General features: G+C 33.3%; 4 protein-coding genes across 6 annotated transcripts in view; all 4 read left to right on the top strand.

Moving 5' to 3' along the window:
• Positions 1-2,432: 2,432 nt before the first annotated feature.
• Positions 2,433-6,506, top strand: LOC124846225 (putative nucleobase-ascorbate transporter 10). Its single transcript, XM_047323445.2, has 14 exons — positions 2,433-2,577; positions 2,861-2,958; positions 3,052-3,228; positions 3,443-3,543; positions 3,658-3,733; positions 3,895-3,954; positions 4,201-4,385; positions 4,520-4,619; positions 4,798-4,884; positions 4,999-5,057; positions 5,410-5,501; positions 5,809-5,886; positions 5,968-6,110; positions 6,266-6,506. The coding sequence occupies exons 1-14, from the start codon at positions 2,433-2,435 to the stop codon at positions 6,482-6,484; spliced, it is 1,620 nt and encodes a 539-aa protein (XP_047179401.2). The 3' UTR covers positions 6,485-6,506.
• A 352-nt stretch (positions 6,507-6,858) lies between these two features.
• On the top strand, positions 6,859-10,109 carry LOC124829750 (heptahelical transmembrane protein 4-like). Of its 2 annotated transcripts, XM_088108037.1 has the most exons (4): positions 6,859-7,032; positions 7,922-8,212; positions 8,865-9,156; positions 9,368-10,109. In XM_088108037.1, the coding sequence occupies exons 1-4, from the start codon at positions 6,893-6,895 to the stop codon at positions 10,019-10,021; spliced, it is 1,377 nt and encodes a 458-aa protein (XP_087964163.1). In that variant the 5' UTR covers positions 6,859-6,892; the 3' UTR covers positions 10,022-10,109. The 2 variants fall into 2 exon arrangements, with proteins under 2 accessions (XP_087964163.1, XP_047159269.1); XM_047303313.2 differs by lacking the exon at positions 6,859-7,032 and having other exon boundaries at positions 7,944-8,212.
• Positions 10,110-13,852: 3,743 nt separating this feature from the next.
• LOC124829753 (uncharacterized) lies at positions 13,853-15,338 on the top strand. Of its 2 annotated transcripts, none has more exons than XM_047303317.2 (4): positions 13,853-14,552; positions 14,698-14,778; positions 14,883-14,952; positions 15,070-15,338. In XM_047303317.2, exons 1-4 carry the CDS (start codon positions 14,181-14,183, stop codon positions 15,078-15,080), a joined length of 534 nt encoding a protein of 177 aa, XP_047159273.1. In that variant the 5' UTR covers positions 13,853-14,180; the 3' UTR covers positions 15,081-15,338. The 2 variants fall into 2 exon arrangements, with proteins under 2 accessions (XP_047159273.1, XP_047159272.1); XM_047303316.2 differs by having other exon boundaries at positions 13,862-14,552; positions 15,055-15,338.
• A 3,021-nt stretch (positions 15,339-18,359) lies between these two features.
• Positions 18,360-22,147, top strand: part of ECA3 (endoplasmic reticulum-type calcium-transporting ATPase 3) — a 28,635-nt gene continuing 24,847 nt past the window's right edge. The window contains exons 1-7 of the mRNA XM_047303311.2: positions 18,360-18,617; positions 18,996-19,046; positions 19,154-19,187; positions 19,457-19,474; positions 19,799-19,935; positions 20,344-20,418; positions 20,669-20,714. Coding sequence (XP_047159267.1) covers positions 18,585-18,617; positions 18,996-19,046; positions 19,154-19,187; positions 19,457-19,474; positions 19,799-19,935; positions 20,344-20,418; positions 20,669-20,714 — 394 coding nt within the window. The 5' untranslated portion in view covers positions 18,360-18,584. The remainder of the gene's footprint in view (positions 18,618-18,995; positions 19,047-19,153; positions 19,188-19,456; positions 19,475-19,798; positions 19,936-20,343; positions 20,419-20,668; positions 20,715-22,147) is intronic.

Raw genomic sequence — 22,147 nt, 5'->3', positions numbered from 1 at the left:
AATTAACGTATAAAAAATATATGCCATTTTTTTTTAAAAGAAACTGAACAGATTTAAATATATTATAAAAAAAATAAAACCAATGCTATGATATCACATAATTTATAATGAAATTTATTTTTTAATTATAAAATTCAATTTATCCAAAGTGATTTTTATTCCTAAAAGTATGAGAATATTTAATTTTCATTCTTTTGTCTATCTTTGAGATTTTTTTCCATCTTCTTCTAAAAGCCAAAAAAAAAGAAATTTTCTAACCAAACACGTTTAAAATCAAAATTTTGAAAATGTTTAATAAAAATGTGACTCTCATAATTTTAGCATATAAGAAATTCACACCAAAGAAAGAATAAAAAATAATAATATATTTATCCATATTATCTCTTAAAAAAATTCAACATAGGCTACAATATTTCATAATATTTATTCATTTTAACCAACTTTCGGAAAATACCAAAAAAATTATATATGAAAAATAATTTTTTTCTAATAATTATATCAAAAGATTTTAGAAAGAAAAAATAACACATAAGTTTTCTTATACTTCATAAAAGAATTACTTAAATTTATTCAAAACTTTAATTACAAACATAAAATTAGTTTCTAACCAGATAAACGATATTTGTTATCAGAATTAGATATTTAAACATCTCATTACCAATATATATATATATATATATATATATATATATATATATATATATATATATATATATATATATATATATAAAATAGTTTATTTGAGTACTTTATATTATTTTATTAATATCTTTATGTTTTAATATTTTTTATTGTTCTTAATCTTATTTAGCTATTATACCTTTTTTATTTTCATAAAAAATAATTAATTATTGTAATATCTTTAATATTTTTATGTGACCACTTTTAAATATTTTGATGTAATTTAGATTAAAAAAAATTAAAAGTAAAAATTGAATTTATTAGACCAACTTATTTAAATAAAATAGTCTGTCTAAATAATATATATATTTTAAAAAATAAATAAAAATATAAAAAAAATTAATAAAAATTTACTTATTATAAGATTTGAAATTATCAATTCATAATAATATACCTGAAAAACGTAAATCTTCTAAATTTATATTCAAAACCTCTTGCCATCTCACTAAATCAAATTTGAATATGAATTAAGGAAATGAACAGGTAAAAAAAAAAAGTAAAAATAAATGGGTGTTGCTTCTTGCACTCTATTATGCCATCAATTTATTTAATTTTCGCTTTTACTCTTATTTGAAAGTTATTTCTGAAAAATGTAATCCAGAAACAGGAAATATATTCTGGAATTTTGTTTCCAAAAAAGAAAAATATTTCGAAACAAATTTTTGATTTTTTTTCAGAAATTTGTCTCACAGAATTTTTTGTGGAAATTTTATTTTGGAAATATTTCCTTTAAAAAAAAACTGACTTTCAGATTATTTTTCGGATGACTTCTTTTCGAAAAACCTCTTTTCACCTTCCGGAATTCATTTTCCGGTCAGTATTTTTTCCTTTCCGGAATCCACTTTTGGATCAGCCACTTACCTTTCTGGATCCCATTATCCGGATCACACTACTGCACCTTCCCAAGTACTTTAAAACTCTCAAAGACGAAATGGAATTAAATAAAATGATAGGTTGCAGCAATTGCTAAAGTAAAATTAAAGGATTTTCCTGATTGAAATCATTTCTGAATTTCTTATTTGTCAATTATAATATATTTTGTGATAAACGAAATTAAAAACTATTATGTGACTAAATTTCAGTTGGAACATGATTTCAATGGCCTTAACACTAGCATATAGAAACTGTCCGAAACATGTTTTTGTTTTCGTATGTTCGAATCACGTGTTATACTTAAACCACTTAATCCAAAGGTTTGATCATTGGGATCGTTTTCAAGTGAATAGAATTTTAACCAAATTTGAAAATAATGTTTTTACAATTATATTAATTTTATTTTAATGTTATAAGATTGCTTTAATTAAAAAACTAATAAATTTTTATGCAATGTTCTAGTTAATTTACGTACATTTTAACTAATTCACTACTGGAACAGATTTTGACTAATTAATCAAATTAATTTTGTTTTCTTCATCAGAAGAACTGAAATCATACATAATTAATATTTATATTTCTGTAAGGTTATGTTATCTTAATGTTCGGATTAATCTTTTTGTGTTATTCATGATTACATTTTTATTTATTTCTATTATATACAATCTATTACAATTAACTATTTCTTACCAAAATATAACGTTGAATGACGGTTTAATTTGTTGAAATCGCATAATAATTTGTATTATTTGGCTATCAAGACAATATAACTGTTATGTGTAGTAATTTAATAGGTGAAATTGCATCCAAACAGAAAATATTACTTTAAATAAGTGATTAAGTTCACTTGTACAGTATCCTTCTCCGCTTTTACAAACATGACTGAGGGCGGTGACAGTGGTGGTTGCGGTGGCAATGGCGGTAATAAAAAGACACAACCTGAAGTGGCGTTAGCTCTACCACATCCAGTGAAAGAACAATTACCTGATGTTCAGTATTGCATTAAGAGTCCTCCTCCCTGGCGTCAGTATATTCTGTTCATCGCTTATTTTCTTTCTTTTTATGCTAAAACATATTGGAAATTAACACACTAACACGCTTCTTACGAAACTCACACACACACACACAAACATATATATATATATATATAAATATAAATATTCAATGCAAAGTGTGTTTACTCAGAATATTGTGAGTTTTCCTTCTGAACATCTAAGCTGAAGAACAATATTATAATTTTCATGAACCAAAATATTCATCAATTTTATCTTCTTGAGCTTTAAACTTTGTATATGGATTTGAGCAGAACAAGCAGTGTTATTGGGATTTCAGCATTATATTCTGACTCTTGGTGTGACAGTTCTGATTCCAACTACGATCGTTACTGAAATGGGTGGGGGCCATGTAAGCTTCTTTCCATTTGTTTTTTTTAGCTTTTTTTGTCTTTTCTCTTTCAAATTTTACAAGGGTATAAATTGAAATCCTTAATCAACGTAGGCTGAGAAGGCCAAGGTGATACAGAATCTACTGTTTGTTTCTGGAGCAAGCACGCTTCTGCAATCTTGGTTTGGAACACGATTGCCAACCGTAGTTGTTGGTTCATACAGTTTCCTAATACCCACAATGTCAATTGTCCATGCCAAGAGATACAGTTCATATACAGATCCTTACGAGGTCAAGGAGATTATCTTCTATGCTTGTATAAGTTCTTGTGAATTGTAGGACTTCTCCGTGAACACTTGTAATACAAAAAAAATGAAATAAAACTTCTCCATAAAGTTGATATTACACAAGATTGTAAGAAAAACCTATCCAAATTAAGAAAGCCTATTGACTTTGGTTCCACTTGATGATATTCAATTCTTGCTATTATGTTGCTGATGAACAGAGGTTCACTCATACAATTAGAGGGATACAAGGCGCCTTGATTGTGAGTGCATGTTTCCAAATAGTTGTGGGATTCTTGGGCCTTTGGAGGGGTGCTGTCAGGTTAGTAAGTGCATGCTTACAGTTTTTTTGGCCAGTTAGAGTCTATAAAATCCTTTAATCACTTCCAGCGTGTTATATCTACCTAATTAACTGCTTTCTCTTGTGCTGCTTTAGGTTCCTTAGCCCACTTTCTGTTGTCTCTTACGTAACTTTCACTGGACTCGGTCTCTACCATCTTGGATTCCCAATGGTAAAATTTTTCTCCTCTGGTATAGATGTTTCAGTCAAATAGGTTGAGCGCTTGAATCTTAAGTCACAAGTTTTATGCAATTTAGCACTTTACAAGTCTAGGAATTGATGGTAGGATTATTTGACTGACTTTCCCTCTATTTTGGCTGATCACTCTTGCAGCTGGCAGAATGTGTTGAAGTGGGGCTTCCTGCACTGATTATTTTGGTTTTCATCTCACAGGCAAGTAGTTAATCTTACTCGTGTCAAGTAAAATGTGATAATTTCTTTTAGCATGGAGAGTTAAACCCACAGCCTCTCACACCCCTCATTCTAACTTTTATCACTAAACTTTAACATGAATTGTGAACAGACTTGGAATAAGTAGGCTGTAATGTGTGAGATGTGACGTAGCTAAATTCAAAATTCACTACTTCTATTCTTAAATTTCGGTCATGATGTATTCGTTATCTTCTATGCTTTTTGCAGTATCTTAATAGATTTATTAGCCCCAACAAGCTTATCAACGGCAGATTTGTGGTGTTGTTTTCCATTGCAAGTGCATGGTTAATTGCACAGATTCTGACTGCAAGCACTATATACAACAACAAGCCAGAAGATACCAAGAATAGTTGCCGCACTGATCGTTCTGGTCTTGTGAATTCTTCTAGTTGGTAAGATTGTGGACAGATTATGTTTTTCCAGTTAATCATAAATAACTTGCATTCTTTCAGAGTCAAGGTTTGCTTTATCCACCAAGTTTCAGTCTTTGAATGAGATGTTGATAAAATTGTCTGCATTAATACAGGGTATATCTCCCTTTTATTCCCTTCCAATGGGGGGTTCCTACCTTCAACTTCGGAGAAGCTTTGGCTATGACAGCAGCTTCTTTTGTTTCTCTTTTTGAGGTAAGCACACCCTTAACACAGACACCCATGCTTTAATCATTACGATAGTGTGCAATAAAGCAACTTCAATAGCCTTTCGTAACAAAAAGTACCCAAATCTGAATAAACACTTCAAAATGAAGCCAGATTCCATCTTATGTTTGTTTCGAATTTCAACATTTTTCATCTTTACATTCAGTCTACCGGTGCATTTTACGCCGCGGCAAGGTATGGAAGTGCAACACCCGTGCCACCACATGTTATTGGCCGCGGAGCTGGCTGGGTGGTAAGATCCACATGCACTTATTTTTAATTACATGCACTTATTTTTAATTCTTTCTGAAATCACAATCGGGAAACTTAATATTGATTGTTTGTGTCATTCTTAATGTTGTTTTAGGGAGTAGCTTCTTTTTTCAGTGGCGTTTTGGGTTCTGTAACTGGATGTACGGCATCAGTGTAAGTCCATCTCAACATTAAAACCCCCTTAAATGTACGGCATCAGTGAGCCTTAACCTATCACTCATGATTTCAAGCTCAACCGATTTAAGGACATTCTTGTTTGGTTTGAAGAAACTCTTTTTCTTTATTAAATGTGTGTAGGAAAGAGTGGAACGATGTTTCATTTTAAACATTCCCTATACAATTCTTTAAGTAGAAAAATATTATGGTGGTAAAAATACCAAAACTATAGAGTTTTCTTTGCCTTCCTAGTTCCTGTTAGTGCATGGTTCTGCCCAGAAAACTTCGTAGTGGTTGCGAGTCTGTAACCATATGCATCTTTTTCGCGTTTGCATTGCTCTGCTTTCAGGGAGAATGCTGGATTATTGGCACTGACTAGAGTGGGAAGCCGAAGGGTCATCCAAATATCAGCTGGCTTTATGATTTTCTTCTCCATATTTGGTATGATAGACTAACATCTTTGGTAAACTATGAAGCTTAATGTTCTTCCCTTCACAAATATGGAATTTCCTAACGGGGAAAAAGTTAAATACAATTAAGTATGGTTGGCATTGTTCTCGTCAGAATTGAAGTTTTACTTTAATAATTTGCATAATACCAAGATGACACTTCAATACTAATTTGAGAAAACACGATCAACACTGAAGGAGTTGTGTCCAGGTTTTGTTCGTTCATGATGTTGTCCATGCAGTGTTATTATTCTCTTCAATTAGTGATATCTCATATTGCACACGTTCTCTTCAACCAGGAAAAGTGGGAGCAATTTTTGCTTCTATACCTTTGCCAATCATAGCAGCATTAAACTGTGTGCTCTTGGGCTATGTCTGTAAGTTCTCTCTAACCAACTGTCTTTGTAGAGCTTTGCGAATCATGAACTTGACAAGAGTTTGCAATTTGGGATATGCAGCTTCTGCAGGTCTTGGTTTTCTCCAGTTCTGTAACCTGAACAGTTTCAGAACCAAATTCGTGCTGGGCTCTTCATTCTTCCTCGGCCTCTCCATACCACAATATTTCATAGAAATTTTTCACGTGAAGCATCAACACGGCTGGGTGAGAGACCTGAACCGAAACCAATAATTGAAATTTAATTCACAATGACACAGTTCCCTGGATACTTAAGTTCAAATTATAGTTTCCAAAGCACGTAGATTCTGATCAAGTTTAGATGTGATTTAGATGATTCTGTCATTTCAATGAATTTGCAGTTCAATGATATGGTTAGCGTGATCTTTATGTCCCACACAACAGTGGCGGGGTTGATTGCATTCGTTTTGGACACCACACTCACATGCGAAAATGATGCAGCCCATAGGGACAGTGGTTTGCAGTGGTGGGAGAAGTTCAGTGTATATAATGCTGATGGTCGGAACGATGATTTCTATAGATTACCATGCAGACTCAACGACCTCTTTCCCGCTATTTAAGCCAATTCCACTCTTTTTTTCAAAACATTTTGTCTCTAGTTGCGAATAGCGTTGTTTGAATTGGAATAATGTTGTTGATAATGGGAATAATTTATTTACTATATTATTTCCTTGAATCGGTATTGTACTTGTTGAAGAGAAGAAATTTAATAAAAGAAGAAAAGAAAGTGGTCACATTGTATGGATCACAGGGAAGTGCTGATTTTAGATCATAGAAAATTAAAATGGGACAGAAATCCGAATAGACGATTCCAAGAGAGAGAAAAAGGATTGACCTTTTCTGCCAGAGAATATATGGGATCACACATGCCATGAATGGCAAATAAAAGTTCTGAGTTGTCTCAATTTGAGGTTGCAACATGGCGAAACTAAGAAATAGGGTATTAGGTGTCATACTGGGTTTATGCAATGTCATTCTTAATACGTTGGGATGGTGTAATGTCCTTTGCCGGGACTAGGATACCATCCTCCGGCACCACCTTATCATCTTTCTTACAGTATTGTCTCTTCCCTTTCCCGGGCACATCAGTATTCATCTGCATACTTCTGTCCCCCTGAAAATTTCAGGCAAGTCAAATTTTCATACAATTTTGACACTCTACGTTTACATTAGATGCACCGTGCCACTGTGTGCGTTGTAAATTTATTTTAATTACATGGGAGAACTGTGATCAATGTCAGCAATGTCTAAATCAATGCGCCTCTGTCAGATGTTTTCCCGAATAGATGAAACGGCGACAATATCCGATTACGTTCAGGTGTTTGAACTTGAATTGTAAGGTGGAAATTTGGGTGGAGTCGTGGGTGATTGTGAATTTGATATTTAATTTTAGTAATGAATAGAAGCATAGGCTTCGATTTTCTTGTTGGCCAACTCATTCACAAGGTTCCATTGCTGCTTTTAGACTCAAATTCTCCAAAAAAACTTGACAGGACTAGGTAGTATACTGTTTTAGCTTTAGCCTTGGTAGCAATATTCACGTTAATCCTTTTCATGTTTGAGTGTAAAATTCACGTTATTATTTTTAATTTGTTCATTGAGGCTGCTTAGTGTTTCTTCTTGAAATCTGCATGGAAGATTATATTCCTCAAAGATCACATGAGCGAAGTTAATTCATTGATTCTACGGAACCTTATAGCATGACCATGTACCTTGTTCTCATTGTTTCATCCTCTGCTGTCTGCTTCTGCAGTTTGTCTTTTGGGCTTTCTTTTCTCCCCCATCCCTTTTGGTTAGAGACTATTATGTTGTCTTGATTCACTTCAGAAGGTGAATAATTTCTAGATGGGTGTTAATCATTGGCCTTTTGGGTTTTCTTTTCTTCATAAACCGACTTAACCAGGTCAAGAGAGAAAAGTTGTTGAGGGCTATTATCATCTGGGGTCTTTGATCATTGCCCAGTGGCTTCAATATCAACTAGTTTCTTGATTTGAAAGTGTTCCTTTGTACATTGCAGAGATGATACGTGGTGCATCGGATGGCTTTATAGCTACACACGAAAAATTTAATGATTTACATGATGGCGAAGATGAAAGAACAAGTTCAAAATTACGGAAGGGAGTAAGACAATGGAGAAAATTAAAATACCAGCTTGTAGAATACAATTCACTACCAGCCTACATGAGGGACAATGAATTCATATTGGGTTATTATCGATCAGAGTGGCCACTGAAACATATCTTCCTTAGCATTTTCTCAATTCATAATGAAACATTCAATGTCTGGACGTAAGTACTTTGACTTTCAAGTACAAATATCTTTCATTATATATCTGCTAAACTTGGTGCCTTTTTATGTTGTATTTTTTTTTTTCATTTGAGGTGCATTTTTTAGTTTTAAAAATTTATTGCATTGTAAAAGTGTGGCTTAACTTAGTGCTACTTCTATTTTATATTTGTTGCGCATAGTTTAGCTTCTTTCAAACATGTCCTATTAAAGTGTATATATATACAAGATAATGTATTTTAAGATTTTTTGTTATCACAGAATTAATTAACCAAAGGTGGGGGCAATAAAAGAGGAGTTTGTACTTAAGTTCAAGAGTGTTCTTATGTTGGGAACACTGTTCAATAACAAATAATGAAAAGATCTACTTTATGTGGTTGTGGCGTTTGTTTTCTCATCACTATTGAAATTTCATTTTGGTAATTTGCGCATTAATCAGCCTTAAAGGACAACGTAGGCTAGTGAGATGCAATTCCATTCTTAATTGACAAACAGTACCACAATCTGAGGTACATCTTGAAGATTATCTCTAGATATACGATACGACTTATTGTTGTGCTTTAAGTATGTCTCTTTTAAGAAACGACATTAAAGGTGCGTAGTTAACTTGTCTAAATTACAATCCTTCACTTAACGACAGTGACATTGTTTCAGGCATTTGATAGGGTTCTTCCTTTTTCTCTTTCTCACCATATACACAGCTGCAAAATCTCCAATGGTTGCGGATTTCAATTCCGTTCAACATCTGTCTGAACTGATAGGGAAAGCTGATCTGAACAAGATTCGTTTAGAGCTCTTGAAATGCCTGCCTTCACTGCCCAACATGCATGAGACTCTCAAGCTAAATGACTTGAGTACATCTCTTTATTCTTTAGACTTTTCCTCAGTATCAGGTTGGACCGTTGTGGAACTTCTCAGAAGGTGCTTGCCTGAGCAGTTTTCCCTTGTAAGTTCCTCTTCCTCTTTGTGAAGTGTCTCCTTTAAGATTATGTTCACCTATTAGCTGATGCATTCAAAACATTGATTTCTTTTTGTATAAACCGCGATGAATGATGTTATTTTAGCAAAAGAAGCATGTGTGAATACATTGTATTTAAGTAATTGTTACAGTACACTACTAACGTTGGTTTATATATGAGAATTATACTTTGTTACAGGATGGTCTGAAAGGTGACATGAACATGGTATCCCCCTTAGTGGTAGAACCGATTACGAGGTGGCCTTTCTATGCCTTCTTAGGTGGGGCGATGTTCTGTTTGCTGGCCAGCAGCACATGCCACCTCTTTGCTTGCCATTCACAGCGCCTTTCCTACATCATGCTGAGAATTGACTATGCCGGGATTTCTGCATTGATTGCAACTTCATTTTACCCTCCTGTGTATTACACATTCATGTGCAACCCTTTTTCCTGCTACTTCTACTTAGGCTTAATAACACTGATGGGGATAGCCTCCATGATCTTCTCTCTTCTCCCATTTTTCCAAAAATCTGAGTTCAGGAAGTACCGTGCTACTATCTTCTTTTTAATGGGATTTTCAGGTGTGGCACCCATTATACATAAACTCATACTGCACAAGCATCAACCTGAGGCCTTGCAAACAACAGGGTATGAGATACTAATGGGAGTTCTTTATGGTTTGGGAGCAGTAATATATGTGGCAAGGATACCAGAGAGGTGGATGCCAGGGAAGTTTGATATTGCTGGCCACAGTCACCAACTGTTTCATGTCTTGGTTGTGGCAGGGGCATACACACACTATGTTGATGGATTAATCTACCTAAGATGGAGAGATTCTCAAGGTTGTTATTAGGTACATATATATATATAGAGTGAACCTTTTGTCTTTCTTTATATGGCCATCAATATTAACTAGAGCAAAACTACATTCCCTTCTACCATTCTCCTTTTCCCTAAATTTAAAACCTCCCTTTCTTAACATACATTCAAAACTTTCTATCAAAATTCCTTTAACTTTCATAAATTTTGATATAAGTTATTTTGTAAGGGAAGAGAATGGAACTTACTTTGACAGTAGAAATAGAAAAGAGAAAGAATAACATGTTTTAGTTAAAATGTTTTTAAGTTGTTAACTGGTGGCACTAGTGAGTTATTAGATTGAAAAGATGGGAAGTACAATAATATGGAAGTTGAGAAATAGGGTGATCACATGGCGAGCATTGAAGTGTGTGGATAAAATACTAACAAATACTATCGCTATCTATCATCCGGAAAACATGGTCAGCTGTAATTGGATCGCCGCTTCTCTTCTTTTTCATCTTCTCCTTCTAACTTCTCACCATTATAAACCCAAACAATTATTGCACAAAAAGACAATTTCGAATATTTTTTCTTTGGTTTCCCCTTTGCCTACCATCTCACTATTCTCAAATCTTCATCTCTTTCAAACTTCAAACTTAGATTCCACTATTTTTTTATCCACAAACTATCACAGATTCAATCTTTCCAATAGTTTAACCATCTAACAATTTTGTCCTCTTTCAATTCTTATCAAACCTTCTTTTGTAATGTCTTCATATCACTTATAACATGTTTTTTTTTTAAAATAAAATAAAATTCAAGCATAATTTTAAATTGAATAAAAACGAAAAACTTTAACATTTTATAATAAATTAAGGTTTTGAGTGAAAGCAGGAACCTTTTAGGTTGTAGATGGCTCTGGCTTTCCAAATATTTTTTAATACATATAAAAATTTTAGTATATTTTGTGTATGTCGCACTCAAAAATTATATATATATATATATATATATATATATATATATATATATATATATATGTATGGTATTTCAAAATATTTATTAAAGACTCATTATGTCTTTAATGGGTGGAATTAATATAATTTTCTTACATAGATTTAACTTATTTTCCTAATATTTTTTTAGAAGACTTATTAAACATAAACAAAAATAAGAAATATAATATATAATATAAAAGGAAAAGTCAAATAAACATATTATTATATCAATTTTAAAATATTTTAGACTTAAATAAATTATAAAACTGATTTTTTATATAATTATGTGCTGCTAAAATTGATTTATGAAGTAATAATTTAAAGTTATATTTAGAATAGGTTGATGCCATTGCTAGAAATATTGATTATCGTAACATGAATGATATGAGTTTGTAGCTTGTACTGAAAGATACCGGTGACAAACAAATAAAATAGTAGCATAAGAGTTCACTAAAAAGGACAATAGATTGAGAATGTGCAAAGTAAAAAAAAATAGATAGAGAGGTGATGAGTAGACGAATAAAACGAAAAGCATGAGACTTAAAATCACGTGCTGGATTAGGGTTGTAGGGTAGTTGGGAATTTGTCATTTTTGGCTTGATTCTCGTCTCTGAAGAGGGTGAAGAAGCAGTGTTTGTTTCTGTCACATTTCGCAGATGCGCATGCCATTGCCATTCACCAATGTCCGTTGAAGTCATCAACTCGTGGACAACATCACTCTAACTACATTTCTTCCATCGTTAACGTCCGTCTGCATAATAATTCACAAAACCATCATCTGCATCTTTTTATTTTATTTTTTAATTTATTTTAATTTGACACGCTTCGACATACACTAACACTGATCTTCATCTTGGGTGTGAAAGGTAAAGAAAGTTGGTGCTGCTAGGGAATGGAATCTTGAAACACTTCAATTTCGCAATCGGCAATCTTTGACTTTGCAATTAAAAAAATGACAATAATAGCAAAGCTCGTGCGGTTGGAAACGCGAAATTAATAAAGGTGCGCAAATCGAAACAGGAATGTAGAAGAGAGAAAAGCAAAGGTACATTCAACAACTCATAAGAATGTAAATTGAGGTCAGAAATACATTTACTTACGATATCGAAAAAAGAAAATGATTACCAGGCATACCAAACCGAAAGAGAGGAAGCTTGAAAAAGAGGATTCGATATAAAGCAATTATGTCTCTTTGTCTGGTTCCGATTGTATAAACGTTGGAGTCCCAAATTCTAAAAGTGAATTTGCATGCTGGTGTTGTTTTTTTAAAACGGTTTAGCCCTTAGTTGACTGGTTTAGTTGTATATATTTCAGGTTGATAATCCCGGTGCTTAACAGAGCAGATATGCATCACAAATTGCAAAAGGACATAATCTATTAAAAGAGGGACATCTTTGCATAAAGTCACACTTCGTTGTCCACAGACTAAATATTTTCTTGAATAAATGAATAGAGATTCCCATTCATCACTAGCTTCTTGCGTTGAGGAAGGGCCACTCGGTGACTACTCTCAATTGATTATTCACAAATAAGTCCAAAACAAATATAGAAAAGCAAAATTTATTGTCACTGCCACGTTTCCAACGTCAATCACGAATTGGTTTTTCTCACTTTTTACTGTTATCCGTACATGACATAAGAGCATTTTCCTTTCAAGAGTGCAAGAGCATCTGTTGTTATATTTTTATTTCAATTAAGTTTTGTCTTCATCACATTAATTTGAGAATATCTTTATAAGTTTTGCTTTTAATGTAAACTATTATGTTGAAATTAAAATAATATTTTTGTACCACGTTTCTTGTAATTTTTTTTTTTTGCAGAAGCATCTCTTAAATTTAATAAAACTGTGAGCTATGGAATGATCCAATGTGGCAAGCTAGGCATATATGTGCCAAAGTGTCAGATCCCAAGCACAGTGTTCCTCAAATATGACATTATTTCCGTGTACAAAATCACACATAGAGTAAGAGCTACCCTATTACGCTGGGCCCTTCATGTGTTGTAAGTACCATATGGATTTTCTACCATTTGGGAAGGGTAAGTTTTTGTCTCAAAAAGCAAGTTGTACACATGCGGGGTATATCTTAATGTACAGTACCCCCATCTTTTGGATCTTCATCATCATGCTTCATATATTTTCTACTGTGTCCTTTTTCACTTTCTGCATTTAATTTGACGCCGCAGATGCATATTTATTAAGCGAATTAAGTGTTTGTTACTCATGGGCTAGTAGCGTTTTGCATATGAAAAAGAAAGTCCAAAACGTGAAAATGTGAGTCATGTTTCTGTCTGGTAAAATCCTTTCCGTGTTGATGCCTGCAGGGTATTTAAGCATTGAAAAGAATATTCCACGTAAATAAGCAGCAGTCTTTTTTTCGGTAAGCATGCATAATTGCTTTTTCTTGTTGGCATCACACTCAAGTCGGTGCTTACCACTGCTTGTTCTTTATGAAACATGACTCTGTCTAACTCCAAGAGTGGTGTTTAATCCTCTACTTACATATCAACTAAAAAAGTGGAAGAAAACAAAACCACCCTTAAATGCCCAGAAATTAATTTACCAAGCTATGTGGTGCACGAGTGCATGGTTGGTGATTGTGACAAATGCCTGTTCAGTGAAAAATTTAAGAAAATGGAGACAGAGCTGAAGAAATTAGTTTGTTGGTGGTTGAAAAACACGCACTCTGAACGATTAACGGGAACAAAAGACTAATCATTAAGGCATCATTAGCCGTGACTACACCATATTAAAATTAACTTTTAACTTGAAAGGACACCACTTACTATGTTTGCAGCATGGTAATTGGTAATGCTGCCACCATCTCTCTCTCTCTCTTTCACTCTCGCGTTCTACAGTCTACACTGATGGACACTTTAGTACACACACGCACACAAAGCCAACTGGCAGTGTTGATTCATTCGCATAAAGATAAAATAAGAAGGCGAAAGGAGTGAGCAAAGGGACAAGCAGTTTAGAATTCTTGTGTGATTCGTTTGTTTCTCTTTCTCTCTCTCTTTTTGTTTGTCAATGAATTATTTTTTTCTCCACCCTCTAGTGTTCCTCCTCCTCTACTTAAACTGAGAGCAACCACCTTCACAACCACAAAAAGGAGAGCCAAGAAAGAGAGAAAACAGATCCTTTATCTACCACTCTACTACGCTCTTTCACCTGATCACAACATTAAAGGGCCAATCGCTCAAACAAACAAGAGTTAAATGGATATATCAAGTTCGCAATACAATAGTGCTGATGAATCTGGTTGGACACATTACTTGGACCAATCCTCTCTCTCTGAAAGTTATTTCCAGAGGAGAGGTGGGATAGTACACTATGAAGGAAAGGGGGCTACAATGGAGGAGGAGGAGGAGGAGGAAGATTTATCCATGATCTCTGATGCTTCTTCTGGTCCTCCTCATTACCATGAAGATGATGATCAACACAATTGTGTAAATTGGTATTCTTCTTCTTCTCACCACACCAAAGAATCAGAAAAAAAGAAGAAGAACAAGGTCAAAGAATATGGTAACAATCAGCATCCTTCAACCCTCGATGACACTGCCAGTTCCCCTGTTCTTAACTGTGCTAAGGCAAGTCACAAGGAAAATGTAATTGTTGTTATAATTGTTATATAATGTTATGGCATAATTATTTTATGTGTAAAAATTTCATCGGTAGCAATTCGTTTTAGGAGGTTAATGGGACTTCTTTTTTTTTATATATATATTTGAATAGAAGAAAGCCAGTTTCTCAGGGAATGGAGCAGTGGAGAATGCAGTGGATTTCCCTCCATGCTTCTCGGGAACAAAAGTAAAGGTAATCTGAAGTTTTATCATTTATATTGCTTTCTAACACATTCTGTTTATTTCCGGGTTTCACATTTTGTTAATTTTGAGAGCTAAACTTGTCGATCACCGCAGAGAAAATCTAAATTCCAAAAGCACTTCAGTTTCTTTGAGCGTTCTGGAAAACAAACTTCAGAGGAACCAGGTGATCCATTCTTTTGCACATTATGTTTTTATGTTTGTGTCCTTCCTATAAGCTAGCACGTGCTCGTAGTCAATTGTTTCATCATTTTTCTCCTGATGTTAGATGGTTTCAATGAAGGAAGGAAATGACAATTTTACCTGTGGCTTTTGCTTCTACTGTGGAAAGAAAGACTGGGGGATATCAAAGTAGATGCTGTTCAATGACAAATAGAACTCCTTTTTTTAAAAAGAAGAAAAAGGAATGTCTCTTATGTTGTAATGTTACTGTTTTTTGTAATTTTACTGTTCTTTTTAGTGGGTGCTGTGTTATACTGCCAATGCAGTTTGGAACAACATAAAAGAATATAAGAAACTCTAAGAGGTTTCTGATTCCATTTTCTTTGCTGCCATCAGTCTCATGCCTGTCTGATAAATATGGTCACATTTTTTTTTATTTCTCTGGTCTCCAGAACACAAGCATTAAGTTGCTAAATTCGAATATAAAGTAGCAGAAAACTAACCAACAGTTCACACATCACAGCGGAAAATATGATCCTTGATTTTTATTTCCATAACCAACGTCCAACCATGTTTCTATCATCCAAAATTACATAAAAACACTATATCCTTCTTCATCATGGTTTGAATCTTGCTAACATCGTATCTTATGTTCAGTGTAGCTTATTTTTGTCGGTATCAATTAAGATTTGTGACGCTAACATTTCTAGTTTTTGACGATGTGTTTGGTTACACACCTCCAATTCAGACACATCATTAATAAAAAGACTGAAATAGAAGCACATTTTTGAATTGACCTAGAAATACAATAAATAGAAATTGTGTCCCACAAATGCAGTAATAATTTGAAAACCGATCTCACGTGAATCACATAATTTGAAAAATGAATCTGATTAAAAATGACCCAAATACACAGTCAAAGGATTTGTACCAATGAAAGGGGTTAGAAGCAGAAGGCAGAAGAGAGAGAGGGTAGTTTAAGTGACTGGTGATAACTAGGAAGGAAGCAGATATGAAAGCAAAAGGGTTGTAGGGAGTGGTGACCCACTTGATTAAGTTGAGCTAGTGCCAGGCTAGCTCTCAACCACTTTGGGTGGGTTAATATGGTAACCTAAGCTGCTTGACACCAAAAATAGACAAGTATCCAAATGCAACCAACAGTCAAGGTGCCAAAGTAGGCACCCCCACCACCACCTGATAGCTACCCACATAAACTGTGATCCATATACAACAACACTCGCTGGTACAATTATTGAATTTGTTTTCATAGAATATCCAGCACAATCTTTTATTCCAAGTGTTTTACATCCTCCTCACACTCAAACCAACGTATGGATCTATCGGAAAAGAACTCAGATGTTGGGAAACAGACAACACTCCTGCTTTCACTACTCATCCCTCTTCTCATGCCCATTCTAATTTGGCGTTACCCACTTACAGTTAACTAATAATTGAACCTTTCTTGTTTTTCGCCCTTATCCACACCAATATAAACACGTAGAATCAATGAAAACAACAAAACCTTGCATTGCACTCTCATACACCCATTACACAACAAAACCTTTTAAAGTACATTTTCCTCTTACTATTTTCACCTTCTATATTTCTATCTACCATCTTCCTAACCAACCAATACCCTTCAAATCTACTCTACAAACTTTATGACTATTTCTTTTTACTATTTTTTAAACATCAAATTCTAACATAAATTCTATATCAAACGATAACTCTAGATGCAGAAATTCAACATACTTTTCTAATTTTTACGACATTGAAATACTTTCATCTCTTTTAAAAATTATGCTAAAATTTAAAAAAAAATTAAGTTTTTTCATATACTTTGTTATTAATTTACATTCTAATCATTATCAAACATATTTTAAAGTTATTTCTTTTAAAAATTTCTACAATGTACTTATTGTAATATCTTTATTACTTTCACCGACAATTATTTCTAAGTATGTATGCAATTTTTTTTAGTAAATTTTAATGTATTTTAAAAAAATAAATTATGTCACCATACAATAGTGTTTTTCAATTCTTTTTAGCTTTTTACATTTTATTATAATTTTTTCACTTCAACTTTTTATCATTATCAACTTGCTTATACAAATAGAAAGTTCTATATCATAGCGTAATGAAAACTATATTCCTTACAATTAAAAAAAAGAGAGGAGTTGTTGAACAAAATAAACCACAATTAATGTAACGTGGTAAGAGTATATGAAGACGTCAGGACCACATTTTCTAACACACTATGCGTAACTTTCATTTTTTTTATTAAAAATTATCCTTAAGTTATTAAATTAGGATATAAATTCATTCAATGTTATATATATTTCACAAATTTAATGATTTTTAATAAAATTCATAATCCGATATATATAAATCAAAAACATGCTATTAGCCATTTTTTTAAAGTATGTATAAAGAAAAAGGGATGGAAGGGGAAGGTTGGTGGTGTTTAACTGAAAAACTGCTATTTTCTACATTCCAATTTTTTCCCCTAATCTTTTAAATGTTCATTTTATTTTTTTGAGTAAATAATATAAGTTGAATTTATTCGATTCTCCTTCTTCTCTAATTTGAAATTTCATCTTCCCACTCTTTGCTATTTTCCTTCGCATTACCTCCCCATGCTCCATGTCTCCTATTGTTCTTTGAGGCAAGTCAACATATTATGACACGAGTCTAACATCACGATTTTAAATAAAGAAGAAGACATTGAAAATAGATGCATGCATTTTAGATTTTTCATTTTGGGAACGTATTTTTTTTTCTATTACTAAATTTTCTCCAATACATGTATGCACATCCACCCCAAATTGGTAAAAGAGAGGAGTAAGACTCTTGAGTTGCACATGAATAAAGAAAAAAATAGGAAAAATACTATCAGAAGGGTGTTTCAAAAATTATTTTCAAGGTATTTCTAAATGCGGAAATGCATTAAAATACATTATGGATTGGGAAATACATTTCAAAATACATTTTTTTTTTTCAGAATAGGTATTTCAAAAGTTATTTATGAATTTTAAAATACATTAAACACTTATTTCAATTTTTTTTTTTGTATTCCATAATTATTATTTTGCAAAAAATATATTTGAATCCGAAAATATTTATTTTGGAAATTGTTTTGGTACATTTCGTATTAAATTTTTCGGAAGTTATTTTTTGGATTTGGAATACATTTGGAAATATTCAATCCAAAAAATACTTAAAGTAAAGAAGTGTATAAATATTTATTATATTTTTAATGAGGGAAAATTTGGGAAGTATAATTTTTATGGGGGTGCAGGAAGAAGCAGCCTGCCTGTAAACGAGGCCGGATAATGTCAAAACCAATGGGCGGAAACCGGCCCAATACGACGTTTGGTTTATCCTAACGACTTTGCTGTCCCACATGACACCGGGAGTTGCTGAATTGGGATTATCTCGACACGAGCCAGGTTGCCGAAAACGAACTAGAGTATCAGAATTAGTTATAGGGGAGCACTCCGAGTCACTGTGACTGTGTGTGTGCCATGACATGAAACTCACGTGCTCCCTTTCTCTTTCTCTCTAAATCTTCAAGTAAAGTCTAACGCAAACCCGAGCCTCGAAGCTCTCGTTTCCGATCCAATTCTTCGTTCCTCAATGGAGGACGCGTTTGCCAGATCTATTCCCGAGGTAATTTCGTTCTGCTTTCTCCATTTTCCTTGCCGCTGCAACAAACACCAAATCTCATTGTGACTTCACAATTCTCATTTAACAAATCTCGAACCATACATTCTTTATTTTTAATCTAAAATTGTAGAAGACATCGCAATGTGAATTATCTATGTTTTGTGTTTTGCGACCTTCGGTAATAGAGATATTGTGTTTTCATGATCACGCAACGTAATAATGTTGAAAATCTATGATCACACATGCTTGCATTCTTGCCTCTGGCAGCAGTATTATTGAACTCTGCATCGACATATCTCTTCACGCAGCGATTGCTATAGCTCAGTTATATATTTGAATGTTCCGCTGGAAAGCAATAATTATTGTTGTTAATTTTGTCAGGTCCTCGATTTCTTCGGAGTGAACCCGACTAAGGGTTTATCTGATGCTGAGGTGCTCCAATTTCCTTTCATTTCTTTGTCGTCTTGGTTCTCATGTTTTTTTAAAGCCCGATTATGGTGTTAATAGTTTCAAATGATTAAATCGCCCTTATTTTCCAGGTAGTACAACATGCTAGACTTTATGGGAATAACGGTATGTCTTCTGTAGGGCCGTGTATATTTTAATCCGTTTCTTACTTGGACAAGAGAAGAGATATCAAGGAATGTGGTTTTATCTTGAAATGAATTTGCATTTGTATAGAGTGTCAGATGGCAGTCAGGATAATAAGATTACACGACTGATCTTAGCATTTGAGAAATTTACCTATTGCATCTTTTTTACTAGTTTTGTTTAAGTATCTTTTTTGTTTGCCTACTAATATTTCTTTCCTTTTCTCTTACGGCATGGTGACCGCTACACAGTGCTGCCTGAAGATCAAAGTAAGTATATGGAGTTTGTACCTGCCTTATACTTTTGTTTGATTATGTTATTTAGGAAACTTAGTGCTTTTCATTTGCTCTTCCTGAATGGCAATGTCAGTGCTTGGTACTTAATTTTGGCTAGTTATAGAAAAATATTTTTTTATTCACTGAATTATATTGGATGCTAAGTAATTTGCAGATCATTCATAAAATCCTATTAATGATAGTGTAAATGGTTTGAAACTCATCTCATATATTATTGCCAATTGAGGTTTTCATGATTCTATCACACTAGATTCCGTAGTTCTTGTTGTTACTAAATCTCATCAATTTAATATGCAGGAGCTCCTTTTTGGAAATTGGTTTTGAAGCAATTTGATGATTTGCTTGTAAAGATACTAATTGCAGCTGCTCTTATATCTTTTATTCTGGCTTTAGTTAATGGAGAAACAGGCTTGATGGCATTTCTGGAGCCTTCTGTAAGATATATTTGCACTCATGTTGTGTTTGATATTTTTAGCCTCAGTTTTATTTGGTAAAGAATTAATTTTTCTGGTAGTTCTTATACATAATGATGCAGAACTGAAAAAAGGCTGTATCCTTCCTATAGAAGCTGTAGATTATGAGCTAAATGACCTCTTTTTGCTACTTATTGAGTACACTTGTACAATACTGCATGCCCTCTTGCATAACTGGTAAACTCATGAAGAGTGGATTTTTACAGAGAATGTACTGAATTTTTTCTGGACTAGAGAATATAACAAAATTTTCTATTTGATTACACTATTTGTTAAGCTGGGTTATCAAATAACATTATTGCAAAATGTGAATTGATTTGGTTTTTGGTATTGGGTTTTTTGATTGAAAATAAATTGTTGTATGCATAGGTTATTCTCATGATATTGGCAGCAAATGCAGCAGTTGGAGTGATTACAGAATCAAATGCTGAAAAAGCTCTGGAGGTAAAATTGAAACACCAATAAATTTAGAGCTCCAAATGATGTTTGTCGATAATGATTTTATTTTCATAACAACAATTTTGATAAACTTAAGACTAAAGCTCAATTTGTTTCTAATTTGTGCTTTAAATTCTCCATTTGCTTAATGAAAACTTGTTAAATTAAAATAACTTTATTATGGAATTCTCTTGTTCTGGCTCTGTCAAGTTGAGCTCACTTTTTATCTATTGCTTTCTCTTTTGTACTATCTTAGGAGCTGCGTGCCTATCAAGCTGATGTGGCAACTGTCTTGCGCAATGGTAACAAACTTTTGTACCTGTCTAATTTTTTGTAGCATGGTTAGTACTATAGTGGCTTTGTGGCGCTTTATTAAATGATGACATATGGTGTTAATGGGTGGTGTTTTTGTAAAAGATAATTATTCATATTTTCTATTTCAATTTTTTTTTTTTTAATTTCAAAATTTTCTTTAGCATTCCTAGCTAATTGTGTTAGTTTTGCAAAAAGTTTACTAAACTCAATGATATGCTCTTAACTCTAAAGGAACTATGTCGTAATTTTCCTTACTTTTTTCTCATGGTCTTGTCTTTTCTCTGCTTCTACTTTTGGGGTGTGTGGCCAAATAGGGGGAGGTGAGTTATCCTCATGAAACTATGTTTGTTTTGTATAATAGCATTGGGTATTCACAGAGCCATTATTTAAATAAAGGGTCAAATAGTTTCAAGGGTAATTTATTGTTGTTTCCTCTTATATAGGACGAAGTGTTCATCTTGGCTTTTTTCGCTTTGTTGATTCCAACTTTTGTGGGATTTACTAAAGATATATCCTGGGACTAGCAAGCTTTACTTTCTTGAATTTCTTAGGGCGTGTTTCTTGTTGTTGGAGAATGTCTTTTGTTCTTTTGTTTCTTTAGTTTGATTTGGAATGACTTTTGTCTTTGATAATCAATCAATAAATAAATAAACAAAGATGTTATGACAAATAATGAAGAAAATAAGATTTTAAAGCTTGCTAAAATAGAGAAGTGAAGCCAAGAGAGTTGGATCAAGTAAAATATATTAAGAATAAACAAGGCAAAGTTTTGGTCATGATCAAGATATGAAAGAGAGATGAGAGAATTCTTTTTATAAGAATTTCAACGATGAAAAGGGAGTAGAAACCAAGAGGATAAACAAATTTTTGCTCACTATCATAGAATTGGAATTAGAGCAGTAAAAGAGGCTCATAAGAGGAAATGGATAATTTACAAAATTGTTGGTTCTTGTGAAGGTTTTAAGTGTGTGGGAGAACAAGGTATAATTTTGTTCCTTGACTATTGAACGAGATTTTGAAATCTAAGAAAATATCATGAGTAGAGGAAGAACACTTTGGTTCCTATACGTTGGAAAGTTACCTTAATTATTGTCACCCCTAGTTTACTTTGTTGGAAGTTCCATATCGACTAGATATAAGGTCAGTTTAGAGTATATAAGTGGGTGCAAACCTCACTTTACAAACTGATTTTGTGCGGTTCAGTTAGGCTTAAAGTCCACTTCTTAACATGGTATCAGAGTCATGGTTTAGAGCTTATCCTAGCAAAATTTGTTGTTCGTGGGACATATTGTTCCACCCGCTATTGGACTGTTATTGGATCACCCATTAATGTCTAGTCCCACGTTCGAGATGTATATACCTTGGCATGAGGGGATTGTGTTGGAAGTCTCACATCCCCTAGAGAGAGTATATAAGTTGA

This window comes from Vigna umbellata, chromosome 2 (assembly GCF_029865625.1).
Source record: "Vigna umbellata cultivar VRB3 chromosome 2, Vumbellata_1.0, whole genome shotgun sequence".
NCBI classification, from domain to species: Eukaryota; Viridiplantae; Streptophyta; class Magnoliopsida; order Fabales; family Fabaceae; genus Vigna; species Vigna umbellata.
Note: the sequence above shows the minus strand (reverse complement) of the source record. Positions and strands in the feature narration are given on the sequence as shown.

Coding starts and splice junctions, on each gene's coding strand:
- LOC124846225 (XM_047323445.2), top strand. CDS start 2,433: ATGACTGAGGGCGGTGACAGTGGTGGTTGCGGTGGCAATGGCGGTAAT. Junction 4,386..4,519: donor CTTGTGAATTCTTCTAGTTG/GTAAGATTGTGG, acceptor GCATTAATACAG/GGTATATCTCCCTTTTATTC. Junction 4,885..4,998: donor GCCGCGGAGCTGGCTGGGTG/GTAAGATCCACA, acceptor ATGTTGTTTTAG/GGAGTAGCTTCTTTTTTCAG.
- LOC124829750 (XM_088108037.1), top strand. CDS start 6,893: ATGTCATTCTTAATACGTTGGGATGGTGTAATGTCCTTTGCCGGGACT. Junction 7,033..7,921: donor GTATTCATCTGCATACTTCT/GTCCCCCTGAAA, acceptor TTGATTTGAAAG/TGTTCCTTTGTACATTGCAG. Junction 9,157..9,367: donor TGCCTGAGCAGTTTTCCCTT/GTAAGTTCCTCT, acceptor ACTTTGTTACAG/GATGGTCTGAAAGGTGACAT.
- LOC124829753 (XM_047303316.2), top strand. CDS start 14,181: ATGGATATATCAAGTTCGCAATACAATAGTGCTGATGAATCTGGTTGG. Junction 14,779..14,882: donor TCTCGGGAACAAAAGTAAAG/GTAATCTGAAGT, acceptor CGATCACCGCAG/AGAAAATCTAAATTCCAAAA. Junction 14,953..15,054: donor ACAAACTTCAGAGGAACCAG/GTGATCCATTCT, acceptor TCCTGATGTTAG/ATGGTTTCAATGAAGGAAGG.